The following is a 16,101-nucleotide window of genomic DNA, read 5'->3' on the forward strand; positions in this document are numbered from 1 at the left end:
AATATGCCTAGAATGCACTATAGTTCACATCACTTTTTGAGCCATATGCCTAAGTTGTTTTGCACTTAGAATATTTCCAGGCTAGTTAAGTGTGTGCTTTGTTCATTTGGTTTTTCCGAGACCTTTTCCTTTGCTTGTTATTTTGGTTCTTCGGAATGTTTTCTTATGTATGATTATTTTACTTTGATGATAGATTGCCCGGAGTGCGAAGCAGAATACTACCAGTCTTTAGAATTCAAACAACAGTACCAAGGCAAGTTGCATCTTGATCATGTTTCATTACCTATGTTTTCATTATGCACTTAGTTCTTTGCGGTAGGACTGCATGGTAGGAATTTATGCCGGATGGCTATGCTTACACCCAGTAGTTCATTGAGGTAGGTCTGAAAATTATCACTTTGTCGCCACCGTTTTACATTATGTTGCTTCGCTAAGTAGACGTGGATTGGGAAGTGAACATTGTAAAGTATGAGTGACAATGTAGTAAATAGGACCTAAGATAATTAATGAACTACCTGGATGGAAACTGGATGGAATGGTGGTGAAGTACAGTGGGGCACGCATGGGAAATCCATGGTGGTGCACCACTAGTGGTCCGTCCGCTCAGCCTCAAAGAGATCAATTGTATTCTCATGTCTAGAAGCTTACGTGTGCAGCCGCAAGCCAATATGGGCTCTGGCTTAGTTGAGTAGATAGTGTGACCCCTTTCGGGATAGGCTAGCAGATGTAGAATAAGTAGGTGTACCGGCCTATCCGTGGGTTAGGGGAAACATTTTCGAAAGGCTATGTCTCGACCCTCCGATCATGAATGTGGTCGAGTCTTGTGGGGAAAAGTGCACAACCTCTGCAGAGTGTCAACCTAATCAATTAGCCGTGTCCCTGGTTACGGACAATTTTTGAGCATCTAGTAGTGGAAATGCTGGGAGATCTCATCACCTTAATTAAACAGTTGGGTTTATAAGTGATAACTTTGAGAACGGATTGGGTTGGGTTTGCCAACTCATCCTATACTATTTTCATAGTTGTAGAACAATTACTTTGCAATAGGGAAAAACTAGCTTTATGCAAAAAGAACTAAACTTAGAGATTTCCACCAGCCAAATTGCATGTACAAATAGGTTCATTTTACTCTCAATGTGACTTGCCAGTACATTCAATGTACTGATCTATATGGCTGCAACTTATCACGTTGCAGATGTATCCGACGAGGATTAAGGTGCGATAGGTCGATGTTCTACACTCAACCTTGCTCGTGGAGGTGGACTCATTTACTTCTTTGCTTCCGCGGTATTTGTTTATTTGGCTCTATGCCCTATTATGTAATAAATGTATTGCTCCTGGACTATCGATGTAATAAAGAGATGTGTGTTATTTCTGTTATTTCATCGAGTACTGTGTGTACTAGCAAGTCGATCCAGAGACTAGCACGGTAAGCACAGAGACTTCGACTCTTACCGGGTCGGGTCGCTACAGGCATATGCTGATCATGACAATTATATCATTTTATATTTTTAGGCCAGCAATTCCCCATGTTGTAATTATGACAAATCTCTGAAAATGCATGGCAGTTTTGTGACAAACTTTTTATACATCATGTATTTTTTCTATACTTAGAACATGACAAATCCTTATACACCAACACAACAAATTAATCTATTTTCGCATGACAATTCTGTAGCATTCGCAGAGAGTGATTTGTTTAACAAACTAAAACAATTTGTTCGTTCCTACCTGGCTGGGGGAACGACCGTTCGCTTGGTTTACCCCAGGAAATGTCGTATGTGTATTGACATCCATCACTTTTTTAATTAATGATAGAAAGGATACTACAATGTCGTCTGTCATATGAAATCCTATAACAGCGTGTTTGTTTGGAGGGAGTTGCCAATAGGGAATGGGAGTTTAAGGTCTATGGGAGTTAAATTCCTTTGATTGGCTCAGGTAAATGGTAGTTAGGATGGGAAGAGGAAGGGGAATTAAGAGGTCCAACTCCCTTCAATCTCTTCCCTGGGAGGACCAGGTAATTAAGTGTGGGAGTGGGAATTGACGTAAAATGAAAAAACTGTTCGCTCACGTCCTGTTGTTCAACGGCTGATGAAGCGCTCACTTTTCTAATCCAAACTCGCGTATCGTCAACAATTCCCAGTCCTGTAACTCAATGTAGAATTCCCACCGATAATTACTACCACACACCAAACATGGGAATGGGACTAATAATCTACTTCCCAAATCTAATCTCTTCACAAATTCCCCCTCGTAAACTCCCATGCCCAATCCCTCAAGCTACCAAACACGCTGTAAGTAGTTGGAGGACTTTCTTTCGTTTCTAATAAAAAAAACTTTTTCCTTGATATCTCAAAAAACATAAATCCAAACCCATAATGATTGGGAATTTTTTTAGACAAGTTTCAATTCATTGTGCTACACATTATTACTCCCTCCGTTTCTAAATATAAGTTTTTGTAGGGATCGGACCACATACAGATGTATCTAGATGCTTTTTTTACGGATTCACTCATTTTACTTCGTATGTGGTTTATAGTGGAATCTCTCCAAAAACTTATATTTAGGAACGAAGGAAGTAGTGAATACTTCGATTCCAAGAAACTTATACTCCAAGAAAATATATTTTTACTCCTCCAAGAAAACATTTTGGTTTAGTTTCGCTCCAAGAAAACTTAACTTGTGCAGAAATCAGACGGTTCGTATCTAACACGGGCCCAAATCCTACTGAAATAAAACCAAGGCCAGAGAGGTAGCCCGAAGCCCGAACAGACGCGCAAGGCAAGCAGCCCATAAGCAGACGCTGGTCGAATCAGACTATACCAAGCAAGAAACAGAAGGGGCCGTGGGGAACGGAGGAGAGCGGCGGCGGCGGCAAGGGAGGAGAAGCGATGGCTAGGGGCGATAGCTGCTTGGCGCGCATCGGCGCCGGAGTCGCCATCGGCGGCGCGGTCGGCGGAGCCGTCGGTAAGCTCCTCCCTCCCTACCTAAAACCCTAAACCCTAGCTGGCCCTGTGCCAATCCGCCCGGTGCTGGTTCGATTTCGCTTCTAGGCTTTGGTCAAAATCCGTTCAGGGCCAGGACTGATTCGTGGGGTTAGTTGCTGATCTGCGACATCCGCCTAGTAGGTTCGGGCTGTGATGTGGGCGCATGAGCTGTTGCGTCTGGTAGGAAATCTTGTTGTATGCTAAAGTAGGAGATTTCCTCGCGGTGGAAGCAGACGTCTGTGACGACTTGATGCTGAACATCTGAAGGCTGCTCGCTCAAGTGCTGGGCTTTTATTGTCGACCCCTGTCATAGGTGTTCGACTGGTGGTGGTGGTTAGGAATTCGGGCCACTGGTGAGAGAAGATGACTAGATCTTCTTGGTTCCTTTTTGACGAGTAATATTATAGGGTCATTGATGCTAATGTGAAGTGCGTGACAGATTAGAATATTCAGTTTCTGGCCTTAGTTACAGTTCTGGGCTTGATAAGTGATAACAAGAAGTTAAAGACTTTTGATGTTGTTTGGATGGTGTATCTTGGCAACTGACGTTGACAAAGTAGTAATAGCTCCACTCCTGCTGTTTAACAATGCTCGTGGAAACACAACAGGTTAGATATGCTGCTTAGTCATGCTTTTGGACATTGGAGACATAACTGGCTGTTTCTGCTGAACAATTAGCGCTCTTATGGATGCTCTCAGTATTCTTAGTTTGCTCCTTCAGCTTAACAATTCTAGAGCTACTCGCCTACTAGCAATCTTTTAATGAGCTGCTTATTGCTGTTTTTTGGTTTGTGTTTTCTTCTTAGTTTTCGGAACTTCAAGTGCTAGCGTAGGATATGAAATTAATATCATGGAATTAATGGACATGTTCCCCCATTTTGTGCAGGTGCTGTGTATGGGACTTATGCCGCTATCAGATTGAGGGTAATCTTTTTTTGCTTTTTTTAATACCTGAGCTACTTTGTGGTAGCACGCCACCACTTGTTTTTTTGGTCTGTATTGTCATGCCATACTTGATGTGTTAAAAGTTCAGAAATTACTAGTTTATATGGTGCTCAAAATCAGTATATTAGAAATTTAGCGATTGTTCTGCTCTTTATCTTTAATAATCACAACTCTTATCTTTCCACCTCAGCCCACCTCATATCTTTTTTTAAATGATTAACTTCAAACTGCCTGCGCAAGTCAACAGTTAGTATTTGAAACTTGAAAGCTTTCTTTAATTAAACATGCTACTATTCAACGCATAACACACTGAAAACTTACATCATAATCCTGAAAAAAAAGGCAAGTAAGCATTAAATTTACCAGGTTATAATTTGCTGTATGAAACACGTCACTTCACCTGCATTGTTTTAGCTGATTTAATTTAATCTACGAGCAAATGGGTCATTGAATTTGTGAGTGCTCACCGGTGTGATCTGATTTTGTTTCAGGTCCCTGGGCTGCTGAAGATCAGACACATCGGACAGGCCACCGTTGGCAGCGCTGCGGTATTCGGGCTTTTCCTGGGAGCTGGGAGCTTGATACACTGTGGGAAAAATTACTAGATCGCGTCAAGTTACCTCTGGTTTTACTAGGTTTTAAAGGATTGCCTTATCTTAGGTAAAACATTTGTTTGATCTTGAAGGAACAGTGGAGTTCTGCTACTATTTACTCGGTCCTGGTTTTTGATATGTTTGCCCTACTGTTGATGTGGAAATAAAATCTTTCATTGTCTGTATGAGAATTAAGTGGTGAAAGCATGATTCATGAGAAAAGAACGTATTGTTGTATTGAAGTCACTTTGTCTTCTTAGTAAAAGAAATAAACCATTTTCTCCTTGACATTGAACGGGGTGAGGGGCAGCTGACGTTTTGTTGATGTTGTGTATATCAGCTACTCCCTCTATTTACAAATATTCCTAAGATGTTCTGGACTACATGCATACCAAAAAACACCAAAACATGTCTATATGGAGGGAGTACTAAATCCAGACAACAGTTGCGTCTTGTTCTAGAGGTCTTGTTCTTTTTAACTTGGTCGTTTACTTATAATTAAACAAATTGTCTATTACGTACTCCCTCTGTCCCATAATATAAGAACGTTTTTCAAGCGACAATCAAGCTCATGTGTGACTCCATTTACTTCCGGGACACAATGCTTGATTGTCGCCTTGCCGAACAGGCTCAAGCTGCTGGCACTCGTCGGTAACCACAGCTCCTGTCGCACAGTAACCTGAGGGGTTCAAGATTGTTTGCACGATGTCTGTTGAATCACATTCGATCACAAGAGAGAAAAATACAGATTATTCGCAAGCTCGAGCCCCTTCATCAATAGGCAAATGCCTCCATGGCCGGGGCACATCCATAGCATGTTCCACAGCAGTTCGAGGCCGCAGGCCGCAACGAACGCCCTGCCACAGGCGCCGGACCCAGCATCCACGTGGAAACTAGCGTAAGATTGTTTAAGCCTTGTTCGGTTTAATGCACGTAGGATTGAGGGGGACTTTGACTTGCAAGGAATTTAACCCCCCTCGACCCCTTCAAACCTCTCCAAACCAGCAAACTAAAGTAATATACACACAGCACTGTTTCAGCCTATCAATTCTACTACTCCCTCCGTACTGAAATATATGTCGCTAGAGTAGTTGAACCACAGCTACTCCAGCGACATATATTTCAGTACAGAGGCAGTAGCTAGTAGTACAATCTTATGTACAGAGACATGAGATATCCATTATGTCTTGTTATCTGCCGTTTCTAAAATATAAGGATCGACTGAACTATGACTACAACACACGCTGGTTACAACTTCAGGACTCTTACATTCAGTTTGGAATACTTAAACTATGGGGTTATCTGCCTTCACAAGCCGATCAGGGCACGAGGTCTGTGCTCGATGGTCAACAAAGGCATACCAGACTGTGAAACAGCTCTTACGAACCCCATGTTAGCAGTCAAAGTGGGAGCACGCCAGTGGTCACCTGTACCAAAAACAACCTTGTTCTTCATGGCAAGCTTCCTTGTTGTTGGAAGATCCATCATACGTACTGAAGGACTGTCTGGCACAATTCTGCAGGTCCAAAAGCACTTGCTAAGTATGCGGTAGATGACTGACCGGGACAAACAGAATTCAAGACTATTCACATGCATAAAATTACTGTACATGACAATAAACGATAAACAGAGACAAATACAATTTTCTAGTTTAGCAAGATAATGCTATATGTATGGCTGCATATTTGTGCGACCAAAGAGAAAGCTTAGTTGATCAATAAGCCAACAATGAGACAAGAATACCAACCTAAAGCTACATGAATACTAACAGTCAGCAAGGTGAAATGAGTCAAATGACCATCATGAGATAAAAGGGTGAACACACTGTATCCTTCTTCCAGTACCACAGCACAATGACGGGATTGAAATGGAGAATGGAAATACCAGTCTGATAATGTAGGGTTCACAATCTCATTTATCTCCCAATATATTGCTCTCTAGCTTACATATAGTGACACAGAAATACAAGTAAAGGTATGAAAAGAAAGGGCCTAGTCAACAACCAAGAAAACAATTTAAGAAGCAAGCTTGTCGACACCAAAATATTTGATACAAATAGATTGGAGTAAATCCCCTTTACGTGAAGTGAAGTAAAAATAAGAAGGGAAAATGACTGCAAAATTAGAAGCAGAAAGAAACTACGGAGTAAATCTGCTGCAAAACAAAGGCAGACTATGGAATCAAAACTGAAAACTAGAGTTGATACTAGACACATAAAGGGCCATTAGTGTTATCTAATACTCCCTCTGATCCCAAATGTAGGTCGTTACATGAACTTGACCAGATAAAGGCAGGTCATGTAATAAACATTGAAAACTAGAGTTGATGCTGGAGAATTAAAGGCCCATTAGAATTACTAAATATAAAGGTGTTATGGCCGCATAACTCACAGAAACAAAGTTGTATAGGAAAACTCACATAAGTTGTTTCAGTAATTGACTTGCTCTTGTTTTCTCCTCTGGCCCACCACACATTGAAACAATTTCGTTGAACTCTGACTTAACCGCTTCACATATGATACATTTCTTTCCGTCCACTGCTTTCCCCAGCTCAACAAATATTGGAGACTGGAGCTCGGATTGCGCCTAAAAGAAAGTATGAATACACCCTATTAAGTTTCAAACAAGATTTACAGCTCCTGTTGGCACATAGTCCTCTACTTGTGTTTTCCAATAAACAGGTTTCACTCATTGCAATAGATACTATGTACTACTTCTGAATTGTGCTTATCATGTTCTGTGGACTATAGCAATATGTTGTAGTATATGCACTTTAATATTGTCGATATTTACAGTCAAAATCTATCAAACAACATTAGAAACTCGAAGTCAATTGTAACTAGATGAACTAGATTATTTATGAATACTCTTCTAGGTTGAGAATCAAATGTTTACAAAGCACCTGATCCATGACGAACTTGTAGTTGCACTTGAACCTGGCCCTGGTCTCCGCCACCGGCGCACCCATCAGCTTCCCCACCCCGCCATTGCTGATACCTGATACTATCGCAATAAGAGCCGTTGTGTCTAGATTCACCATCTCAATGGAGTTCATCCTCATCTTCCCCATGAAGTCAGCAAACCAACAACCCTCCAATTGGTCACCGCTGCCCTCCTCCACCTCCTCTACGTCTCTGCGCGGTGGCGGTAACAACACTTCAGCATCACCATCCACCACTTCAATCTCGAACGCCCTAAAGCGCCTCATCTCCTCATTGGGGTGGAAGCTGACGGTAACCCAGCCGTCCTCCTCCTTGTCGTCCTCGGAATCGCCAATGAATTCCGCTAGCAAGTCGATATCTACGGCCCCGAACTCCTCGGCGAGCCCCAACACGATGTCCGCGCCGACGCCACGGGCGAAGGCGAGTAGCAGCTTCTCGGGGCGGGTTGCCGGCGGAGCGGAGCGCGCGGCATCCAGCACGGCAGCGACGCGGGAGCTGATGCCCTTGCGCGGGACCCACTGGAAGCCTGAAGGGTTGCGCGCGGAAAGGAGCACCCACGCGGGGCGGGAGCGGAAGGCGCAGGCGAAGTCCACGCCCGGTAGGGGCGAGAGGCGGGACGGCGAGCGCACGGCGGGGTGGGTGAGGAGGAGGTGGAGCGCCCCGAGGTGGGGCAGGTTGGAGGAGAGCGGCCTGGCGGGGTCGGGGTGGTTACTCGAGGCAAGGAAGCGCAGCTCGGCGGCGACGAGGCGGAGGAGGGAGCGCAGAGCGGGGTGGCGCGGTAGGGACGGCGACGCGGCGAGGCGATCGTGCAGCGCGCGGCACCGCGCCCGCGCGAGCTCCAGCTCGGTGGGGCAGGCGGCGGCGGGAGGCTCGGCCATTTTCGCTGCGTCGCTCCTCTGCTCCAGGAACAGGAGCCGGCCGGATTCGCGTCGAGTTGGGGAAGAACCAGGCGTGGGTCGAGGCGGGCCGGCCCAGTTGCGGCGGAGGCCTTGGACCTAGTTGCCGACTGGCCCAAAAGAGCCGTCCGTTCTGGCGTATAAAAAGGCCAGGAATGTAACCGTTGGGCTCGGGTTATTTTGAACCGCACTGGCATTTGGTCTCTTTCGGCCGCTTCCCCCTCTTCTCCAATAGTCCAATTCCCACCCCCCAAACGACGAACTCCCGCCGCCGCCGGCCGCTCCCACGGCGAGCTCGCCCGCCCGAAGAGCCGTACCTCGCTAGATCCGAGACCGCACGGGCTTCCGGATCTCGGTTCGCCGGTACGTTTCTCTGGATCTACCCCTCTCCTTGGTTTCGCGCATACCGATTTGGTGCCGCCACCATCCATGTGTGCTTCGTCTCGTCGATTCGGTGTGTCCCGTCGTTTATGTTCCGTGCGTTCTGCGGGGTGGTATGTTTTGCGAGCGCCATGCCTTGTGGTGGCCGGAGTCGCGCGGTGATTAGTCCGGCCACTGCTCAGGCTATGCTGTGACGCGCCGTGGAGAAACGCCTAGGGTTTGTGGTATTTGTCAGATTCCGTTTAAAATTGGAATGCTACGCTAAATTTCCCTGTCTAACTTTTGAATCTTACTCTGGGGGAGCAACAGGTAGTTGTTGATATTTTCTCTCTCTATTGTTCAGCTCTGGTTGTTCGTCTAGTGATGTTTTTGCCTGATAAAGTTGTAGTTCGTAGTGGATATGCCCAGATTTTTCTATCCTCTGGTTAACCTCGCAAGCCGTCGCAAAATTTGGTACCAATAGAACTTGGGCACTTATCATATTTAGTGGGTGTTAACCAGGAGTTTGGAACCTCCTAGGCTAGAACTACTTGCCAAAATGCGTGCAAGGTTTGGCTCACACCACAGACCACACAAGAGGAAGTTTAGGGTTCCTCTGTTCTCTCACTCCGTAGTCACATCTCTCTTCAATCCTTTCCTCTCTGCTTCAGAGTTTTCTGTTAAGCTCACAGCAAAACCAAACCCCTAGTTTTTTAGAACTTATATACCAAACCCCAACGTTCCTCTCTCCCATCCTTGCTGCAGGTGGGCTAGCATAATTTGGTGCTAGTTTACATTTCAGATATATTTACACAAGTAGAGACTTTGCATCTGAAATTCTGAATTTTTGTTTGTAAAGATGGTTTGTGTTGGAGCCATGAGGACTAGATTTTATCGGTGTGTCGTCAGTAATTTAGTAAACCTGGGAGATACTATGACTAAAGAGGTTGATATAGCTATTTTCTACGTTTTCTTAGTGCTCTACTGTACTTTTTATCATAGTTCAAAAAAGCGCTAGGTGTTAATTGTGCGTTTTGCCACCGCCTCGCGCTTTACTGACCAAAGCGCATGCTTATGTGCAGTTATGCACAGATTAAGCGTAGTTATGCGCAATGCGTTTTGCCAACGCCTAGAGCCTAGGCGTGCTTATGCGCTCGCTTAGGCGCGCCTTTTTTAACTATGCTTTTTATTGCAACTTACCAATGTACTTGTATGCAAGCCCCATTCGTGCTCTGTTTGATTTTAGAACACATTACTGTAAGAAAGATGTCTAATACATCATTAGTCCATTATTGTAGTGCTTGGAGCTGAGAATGGTCGAGGGGAAAAGTGTCCAAGTTGACCTCGAGAAAGGGCTTAATCAAATGCCTAATGATAGCAACTCAACTAGCCCTGCAACTATGCAGAAGATGAAACCTGATATGGATGATTCTGGGAGAAGAACTGAATCACCAACTCCAGAGAAGCCTGAGTCTGGAAGGGAGGAGATTGTTGTCAGCTCATTGGCAACTAATTTACTTTCAGAGAGGTACAAGGACAGATTAGCTGAGAAGCTGTTGGGAAATGAGGATGAAACAGACGATGAAGATGATAATGACATTGCTTTGCCTGATGGCACCCAATCTCCAGTTTCAAATGAACTTCTTGAGAAGTGAGACATTTTTCTATTTTCATCTCATATATGATGCATCCTTTTGCTGCCTAGCCTTGATTGTCTATTGTTCTTTTTCTAACAATGTCAGACACAAGAATTTGCTTACTCTTTTCAACCGGATGGAGAGTTCTATAAGGTTGCTGCGCCTGAGGAAGAAGATGACTACATTTACCAACATTGCAACCCAGGTGGAAGTACTCACTAAGAGGTATTAATGACAACGAGAAATGTCTGTCTGTAAAATCATTATCCATATATTGGAGTCTGATACGATTGTTCTTCATTGCAGAAAGTTCTTGTACTCTCATTTGGCCCAGATGAAGCATTTATTCCCAGAAGCAATCCAGATAAATAGGATACTCTTGCATGATCAGAAAAGCCTATGCATGTATGCTGACATGGAAATTACACTTCTGAAGGACGCTGTGGAATGTAGCAATCCTCAAGAGTCTCCAGCCATTGCAATGTGTGAGGCTTTTCGCTCAAAGCTTTTATGCTTCTTGGGATCTCATCATAAGGTACTAAACTTGGTTCAACTGCTAGTTTTCCTTTGTTTTTGTATGACACACTCTGTAACTTGCTTGGAGCACCTCAAGACCTCTCAATCGCAGTTCCCAACAGCTTCATCGTCTGTTTCATCCTCAAACTTACTTGGTTCCTTATTTTTATCTCTAATAGTTTTTGCTGTATGACATGTCCTGTAACTTGCTTGGAGCACCTCAAGACCTCTGAACCGCAGTTCCTTATTTTTCATCTTTAATAGTTTTCGCTGTATGACATGTCCTGTAACTTGCTCGGAGCACCCCAAGCCTCTCAACTCTAGTTCCTTATTTTTCATCTCTAACAACCCTTTTTGTGGTCCTGATAATTTTCTTAGCATTCTTGTTGGAATTTTTATGTATGCAGGATATCGATGTTCCTGAGGCCACACTACCAGAACCCTTTAATTTAAGGGAGGAGCTATATCTTGATGCACTGCATAATGGCCATTCTGCTGAAGGAGTTCTTGAATTTTCCTCGGAAAATGGATTTTCAAATGCTTCTCACTTCCCACAATCTTTTCAAAAACTTATGTCCCAGAAGAGTATTACTAAAGTTACTGAAAAGACTCGACTACTTTCTGATCCAGTAGAAGTGACCTCCCTGGGTGCTGATGATACCGGAGGTCCAGATAGAAGCTCTAACAAGCATGTCTCAGTTCCAGTCAATACCAATATTTCTGATACTCCAAGCCGCCATTCGATCTCTTTCTGTGAAAACAGTACACCAAAGCAAGTCATCTCAAATTCACCATCGATGGCTGAAACACCGGCAATGCAGACACCAAAAAGGCCATTGCCCACTCCAGTTGCGAAACATGAAACCTCAAGTAGACATGGCTCTGAACCACGATCTACCAATTCAGCCCGCAGATCACTAATAATGTTCTCACCATCAAAGTTTGATGAAAGCCCTTCTGATCGTGATCCTGACACTTCAAAACTTGACAAGGATGGGGTTACTTCTATCACAGAACCTGAGGTTACAACTGGAAAATGCCTTTTCCCAGAAGAAACATTTACTTTTACCGTGGTATGTCACTTTATTCTTATGCCTGGATATATGTGTTTTTGCATATGGGTTAATGCATACTGGAAGATGAATTTCTTAAATGCCATCAGGAATTGCATAACTACATAACAGATATGTTTGCTGCATTCTCATTCATTTAAATTTTTGACTGTGCAATGCATCATATATGTCATTTTGTTCTCATAAACATGATTCTAGTATAAATTGTACCAAATAAACCTCTTAGCGAGTAAGAAGGTTGGCAGTGTACTAAACAATTCTGCAGTAATTTTGTTGTTGAAGTAATGCCAAAAGGTATATTCATTTGCTTTAAAAATTTATGCTTTGAAATTACTCAGCATTAGAGTACTGGTAACTAGCAGTAAAATGCCAATTATCTTGTGATATCATGACCTGAGCTGAGGCACACTGCAGGGTGTAAATGCACTGTGTAAGAAAGAATGTACTTACCTAGTCATTGTTGGTTATTATCTTCATTTTCCATATTTCATGTACTTACCTAGCACCTTACTTGCAGGAAAATGATAACAAAACCAATCAAGTATCCTCAATGAATTCCCAGGAAAAGCTAGATTCTTTACGTGTCACATTCGACATAGTCTGTGGTATCTCTGGATCTACCAAGAATTCACTAATCACTAAGCAGGAACTCTTTCACAATATTCTTGCTAATAACTTGGAGATAGAAGAGACAGGTACATAGTTGATCTAGCTGCTCCAACCTTTCTGTACTCAAATCTTTCTCAAAGCTGTACTTATTGTCCTTTCTCTTTCCCATGTCTGGCCTGTCACTTAACAGGAGAGATAGAAGAACAATTGCATATCTTAGAAGATCTCTCTCCTGATTGGATATCAAAGGAGCTACGTGGTGGAGAAATTCTTTACAGGCAAGCCCCATCTGATGTTTTGTTTATTAGCATAATTTTATGTGTTCTGTAGTTATAAATGTTTTATTGAAGGCATTAAGTATTGACACCGTTTTTTACCCATGTCAGCATTAAGCAAATACCAGATCAGAAGTCAGTTCGGGAAAGACTCACAGAAGTCATTTGAGATGAGACAATCTGTGCAAAGCCGAAGAACCTAAAAAAAGCTGTATGTGCTGATTTCTCGGGATTTGACCAGCATATGGAATCATCTGGATTGCACATCGAGTGCTTTACTGAAATACTAAGCATCAACAAGCACGGATAATTTCTTCATGCTTTTGCTGAATGGAGCACTGAACTCTGGTTGCTTACCATTTGCTGAATGCTGTAACTTAGATGCAACCGTGCAAGAGAATCTCTTGCACGCTGTTTTCTATGGTGTTAACTGTCTTTGGTATCTGCACTGTGACCACTTAAGTTACTCCTGCAAATGTGAATGATGTGTTTGTTATACTTGTTCAGCATCCCTTGGAAATGATCCTACAGCTTTCTCAAGCTTCTTGTATGTTTTGTGTTTCCAAATTCTTTATGCACCACACTGCTGACTATTATATGCTTGAAGGTCACGCACACGAACTTCTCATGCGTGCTAAACCATAGGCTGCACTGTTTATGTTATAAAATCACGCAATCGTATAAGACATAATCTGACAATGAAATTTATATTACATGACACCCGACCGGCAAAGTGGTACGAGCTCAGCCAGCAACCTGCGCCCACCTTTGTTTTGAAAACGAAGGTGCTCACTCGTCAAACCAGGTGATGCCCTCCATGCTGACATTCTGGTCGAGCCCCAACGCGTTCCACACTGCTGGAGAGGCGTCGACTATGTTGTTGGTACATGGCGGTTTGTAGTTGTGATCGTCGTCACAGCCATACATGGAGTCGCACTCGTCCACCACCTTGGCGTACACGGAGTTGCCATTGACAGTGATCTTGATACAGTGCCCGCAACGGGCCATGTTCTTGAACCAGCCGGTGGACAGCGCGACAACCATCTCCTCATCGCTATGGTAGGCATTGTCACACTCCGATGGGCCGCCACCGTCCTTGCCCTTCTCAAAGCCGTTGAGCGTCAAGACGGCCTTTGTGGTGGCGGTGCCCGGTGGGGAGCAGTGGTACTGCGGGTATCTCTTGCCGTCCTCACAAGAGTCCGGGTCATTGCTCTTCTCACAGTTGCCCAGCAGGAAGGTAGCCACTTGCACGACAGACACCAAGACCCGGGCGAAGTGAGGATGCGATGTAGGAGGTGGAGAGCGCCACCAGCAGGAAGATTGCCATGGTGGCTAGAGCTTTCGCGGTAGCCATCTTAGTTGCTGAAAACTCTTGAACTGTAGCTCTTGCTGCTACACTGGTTTGTTTGCCTCTTGTTGATTGCGTGGTTAGACCTGAGAGAGCTGCAGGGCGAGAGTGGATTTCTGGAACACGGGTGTATTGAAGGACTTTATTTTAAATACTTTGAAAATCACATTTAAGGTTTCAGAAAATTCTGAAAAAAAATTCTACGTGATCATATGGATGTATATTACACATGTGTAAAGTTTGGTGATTTTTTTTAGAAAAGGAGGTATACCCCCGGCCTCTGCATCTGGACGATGCATACGGCTATATTATTAATTATTAACACTAGACCTTACAAAGTCATACAACAGAAGACCAAAGCCACCGTCTAAGCAACATCTGTCGCTACTCCTATCCAGTTGATGAAGGGGCGCTGATAGTCTCGGCCTAATACCAAACAGACCTCACAGCCAAACCTAACATCTAAGACCTGAGGTCCCAGCCAGGACGCCTGCCGGGTATGGGCACCCACCAGTCCTGCGTGCTCCTCAACCAGGACGCCTGCCGGGTATGAGGCCGCCGCAGCCACCTGCCACCAATCCATCTTCAGAGCTGTACTGCTGCATCGACCTTGCTCGGTCTAGCTGCCGCCGACGCCACCATGACTCCAGACAGCGTCGACCTCCTGCGCGTGTCCATCACCACACATCTGACGCGAAGCCTCCGCTGCTCCATGCCGCCAAGAGCCGCCGCAACGAATATGTAGAAAGAAACACCGCTCCACCGAAGAAGCCATCCGCTGGTCCCTCGAGCCCGAGTGCATCTCCAAGAATGCCGCCCCCAAGGGGGTAATGACACATTAATGCCGCCGTCATCCGATCGACTGATCTAGGGTTTCCCCTGGAGGTATTGGGTGGGTTTGGGATTTCTACCTCGATGATGCCTTCATGAAGGAAACGATGATAATGGCAACGTCATCACCGGCTCCAGCCAACGACCGAAGACCAAGTTTTCACTCGGATCCGTCCCAAGACATCCACCCGACAACCCGTGCACTGTCTCGACCGCCTTCAAAGCCTCAGATCCAGCCTCCTAGATCCGGCGACCAACCGCAACAACATTGTAGCGACCAGACCTCAAACAGTCTAGTCTCTGTGCATCAGTGTCATCCCTGGATCGGTAATGCTGACACGCACAGTACTTGAGGATTTATAACAGAGTTTCAATCACACGCTTATTACATCGAATGTCTCAAAAAAGAACTTATTACAAAAATATGGCTTAAGGTCATCTAAAAACGATAAAAACGGAAGGCCTGGAAGATAAAGTGGGTCCATCAACTCCAACGGCATAGCTGAGTGAACGACAACGACCTATGGCACCTTACTCGTCGTCTGAAAAGTCTGCAACATAAAATGTTGCAGCCCGAAACGGGTCAGCACATGGAATATGTTGGCAATGTAACACATAGAGTAATGAACCGAATGAATGCTATCACTACATGCATATATGGCTGGTGGAAAGCTCTATGGTTACAGTTTTGCATAAAGCCAATTTTTCCCTACAACAAAGGAATAAATTTTATTTAACTATCATGGTGGTTGTTAAACATTGAGAAGGTTCCTCCAACTCAATCCCAATTAAACATCATCATTAAACCCAATCAAATTAATTTAGAGTGATGATATCAACATGATAATCCAGGAACCAGATACTCAAGATGTCTGAGGGAGTCCTGGATTAGGGGGTGTCCGGATAGCCGAACTATCACCTTTGGCCGGACTCCTGGACTATGAAGATACAAGATTGAAGACTTCGTCCCGTGTCCGGATGTGACTTTCCTTGCGTGGAAGGCAAGCTTAGCGATACAGATATGTAGATCTCCTACCATTGTAACCGACTCTGTGTAACCCTAACCCTCTTTGGTGCCTATATAAAC

General features: G+C 44.3%; 3 protein-coding genes and 1 pseudogene across 3 annotated transcripts; 2 read left to right on the top strand and 2 right to left on the bottom strand.

Annotated features, from left to right (window-relative positions):
- The first annotated feature begins 2,780 nt into the window (after positions 1-2,780).
- LOC119334419 (reactive oxygen species modulator 1-like) lies at positions 2,781-4,770 on the top strand. The gene is made up of 3 exons (XM_037606993.1): positions 2,781-2,970; positions 3,877-3,914; positions 4,427-4,770. The coding sequence occupies exons 1-3, from the start codon at positions 2,895-2,897 to the stop codon at positions 4,538-4,540; spliced, it is 228 nt and encodes a 75-aa protein (XP_037462890.1). The 5' UTR covers positions 2,781-2,894; the 3' UTR covers positions 4,541-4,770.
- A 915-nt stretch (positions 4,771-5,685) lies between these two features.
- On the bottom strand, positions 5,686-8,380 carry LOC119334444 (UPF0415 protein C7orf25 homolog). The gene is made up of 3 exons (XM_037607010.1): positions 7,430-8,380; positions 6,947-7,113; positions 5,686-6,044 (listed from the first exon to the last, which is right to left on the bottom strand). Exons 1-3 carry the CDS (start codon positions 8,345-8,347, stop codon positions 5,837-5,839), a joined length of 1,293 nt encoding a protein of 430 aa, XP_037462907.1. The 5' UTR covers positions 8,348-8,380; the 3' UTR covers positions 5,686-5,836.
- Positions 8,381-8,535: 155 nt separating this feature from the next.
- Positions 8,536-13,341, top strand: LOC119334430 (CDT1-like protein a, chloroplastic). Its single transcript, XM_037607001.1, has 8 exons — positions 8,536-8,728; positions 10,024-10,376; positions 10,468-10,587; positions 10,669-10,897; positions 11,286-11,951; positions 12,469-12,646; positions 12,751-12,838; positions 12,947-13,341. Exons 2-8 carry the CDS (start codon positions 10,039-10,041, stop codon positions 13,002-13,004), a joined length of 1,677 nt encoding a protein of 558 aa, XP_037462898.1. The 5' UTR covers positions 8,536-8,728; positions 10,024-10,038; the 3' UTR covers positions 13,005-13,341.
- A 283-nt stretch (positions 13,342-13,624) lies between these two features.
- LOC119350368 lies at positions 13,625-14,162 on the bottom strand (annotated as a pseudogene).
- Positions 14,163-16,101: the final 1,939 nt, after the last annotated feature.

The sequence above is a fragment of the Triticum dicoccoides genome, chromosome 1B, assembly GCF_002162155.2.
Source record: "Triticum dicoccoides isolate Atlit2015 ecotype Zavitan chromosome 1B, WEW_v2.0, whole genome shotgun sequence".
NCBI lineage: Eukaryota > Viridiplantae > Streptophyta > Magnoliopsida > Poales > Poaceae > Triticum > Triticum dicoccoides.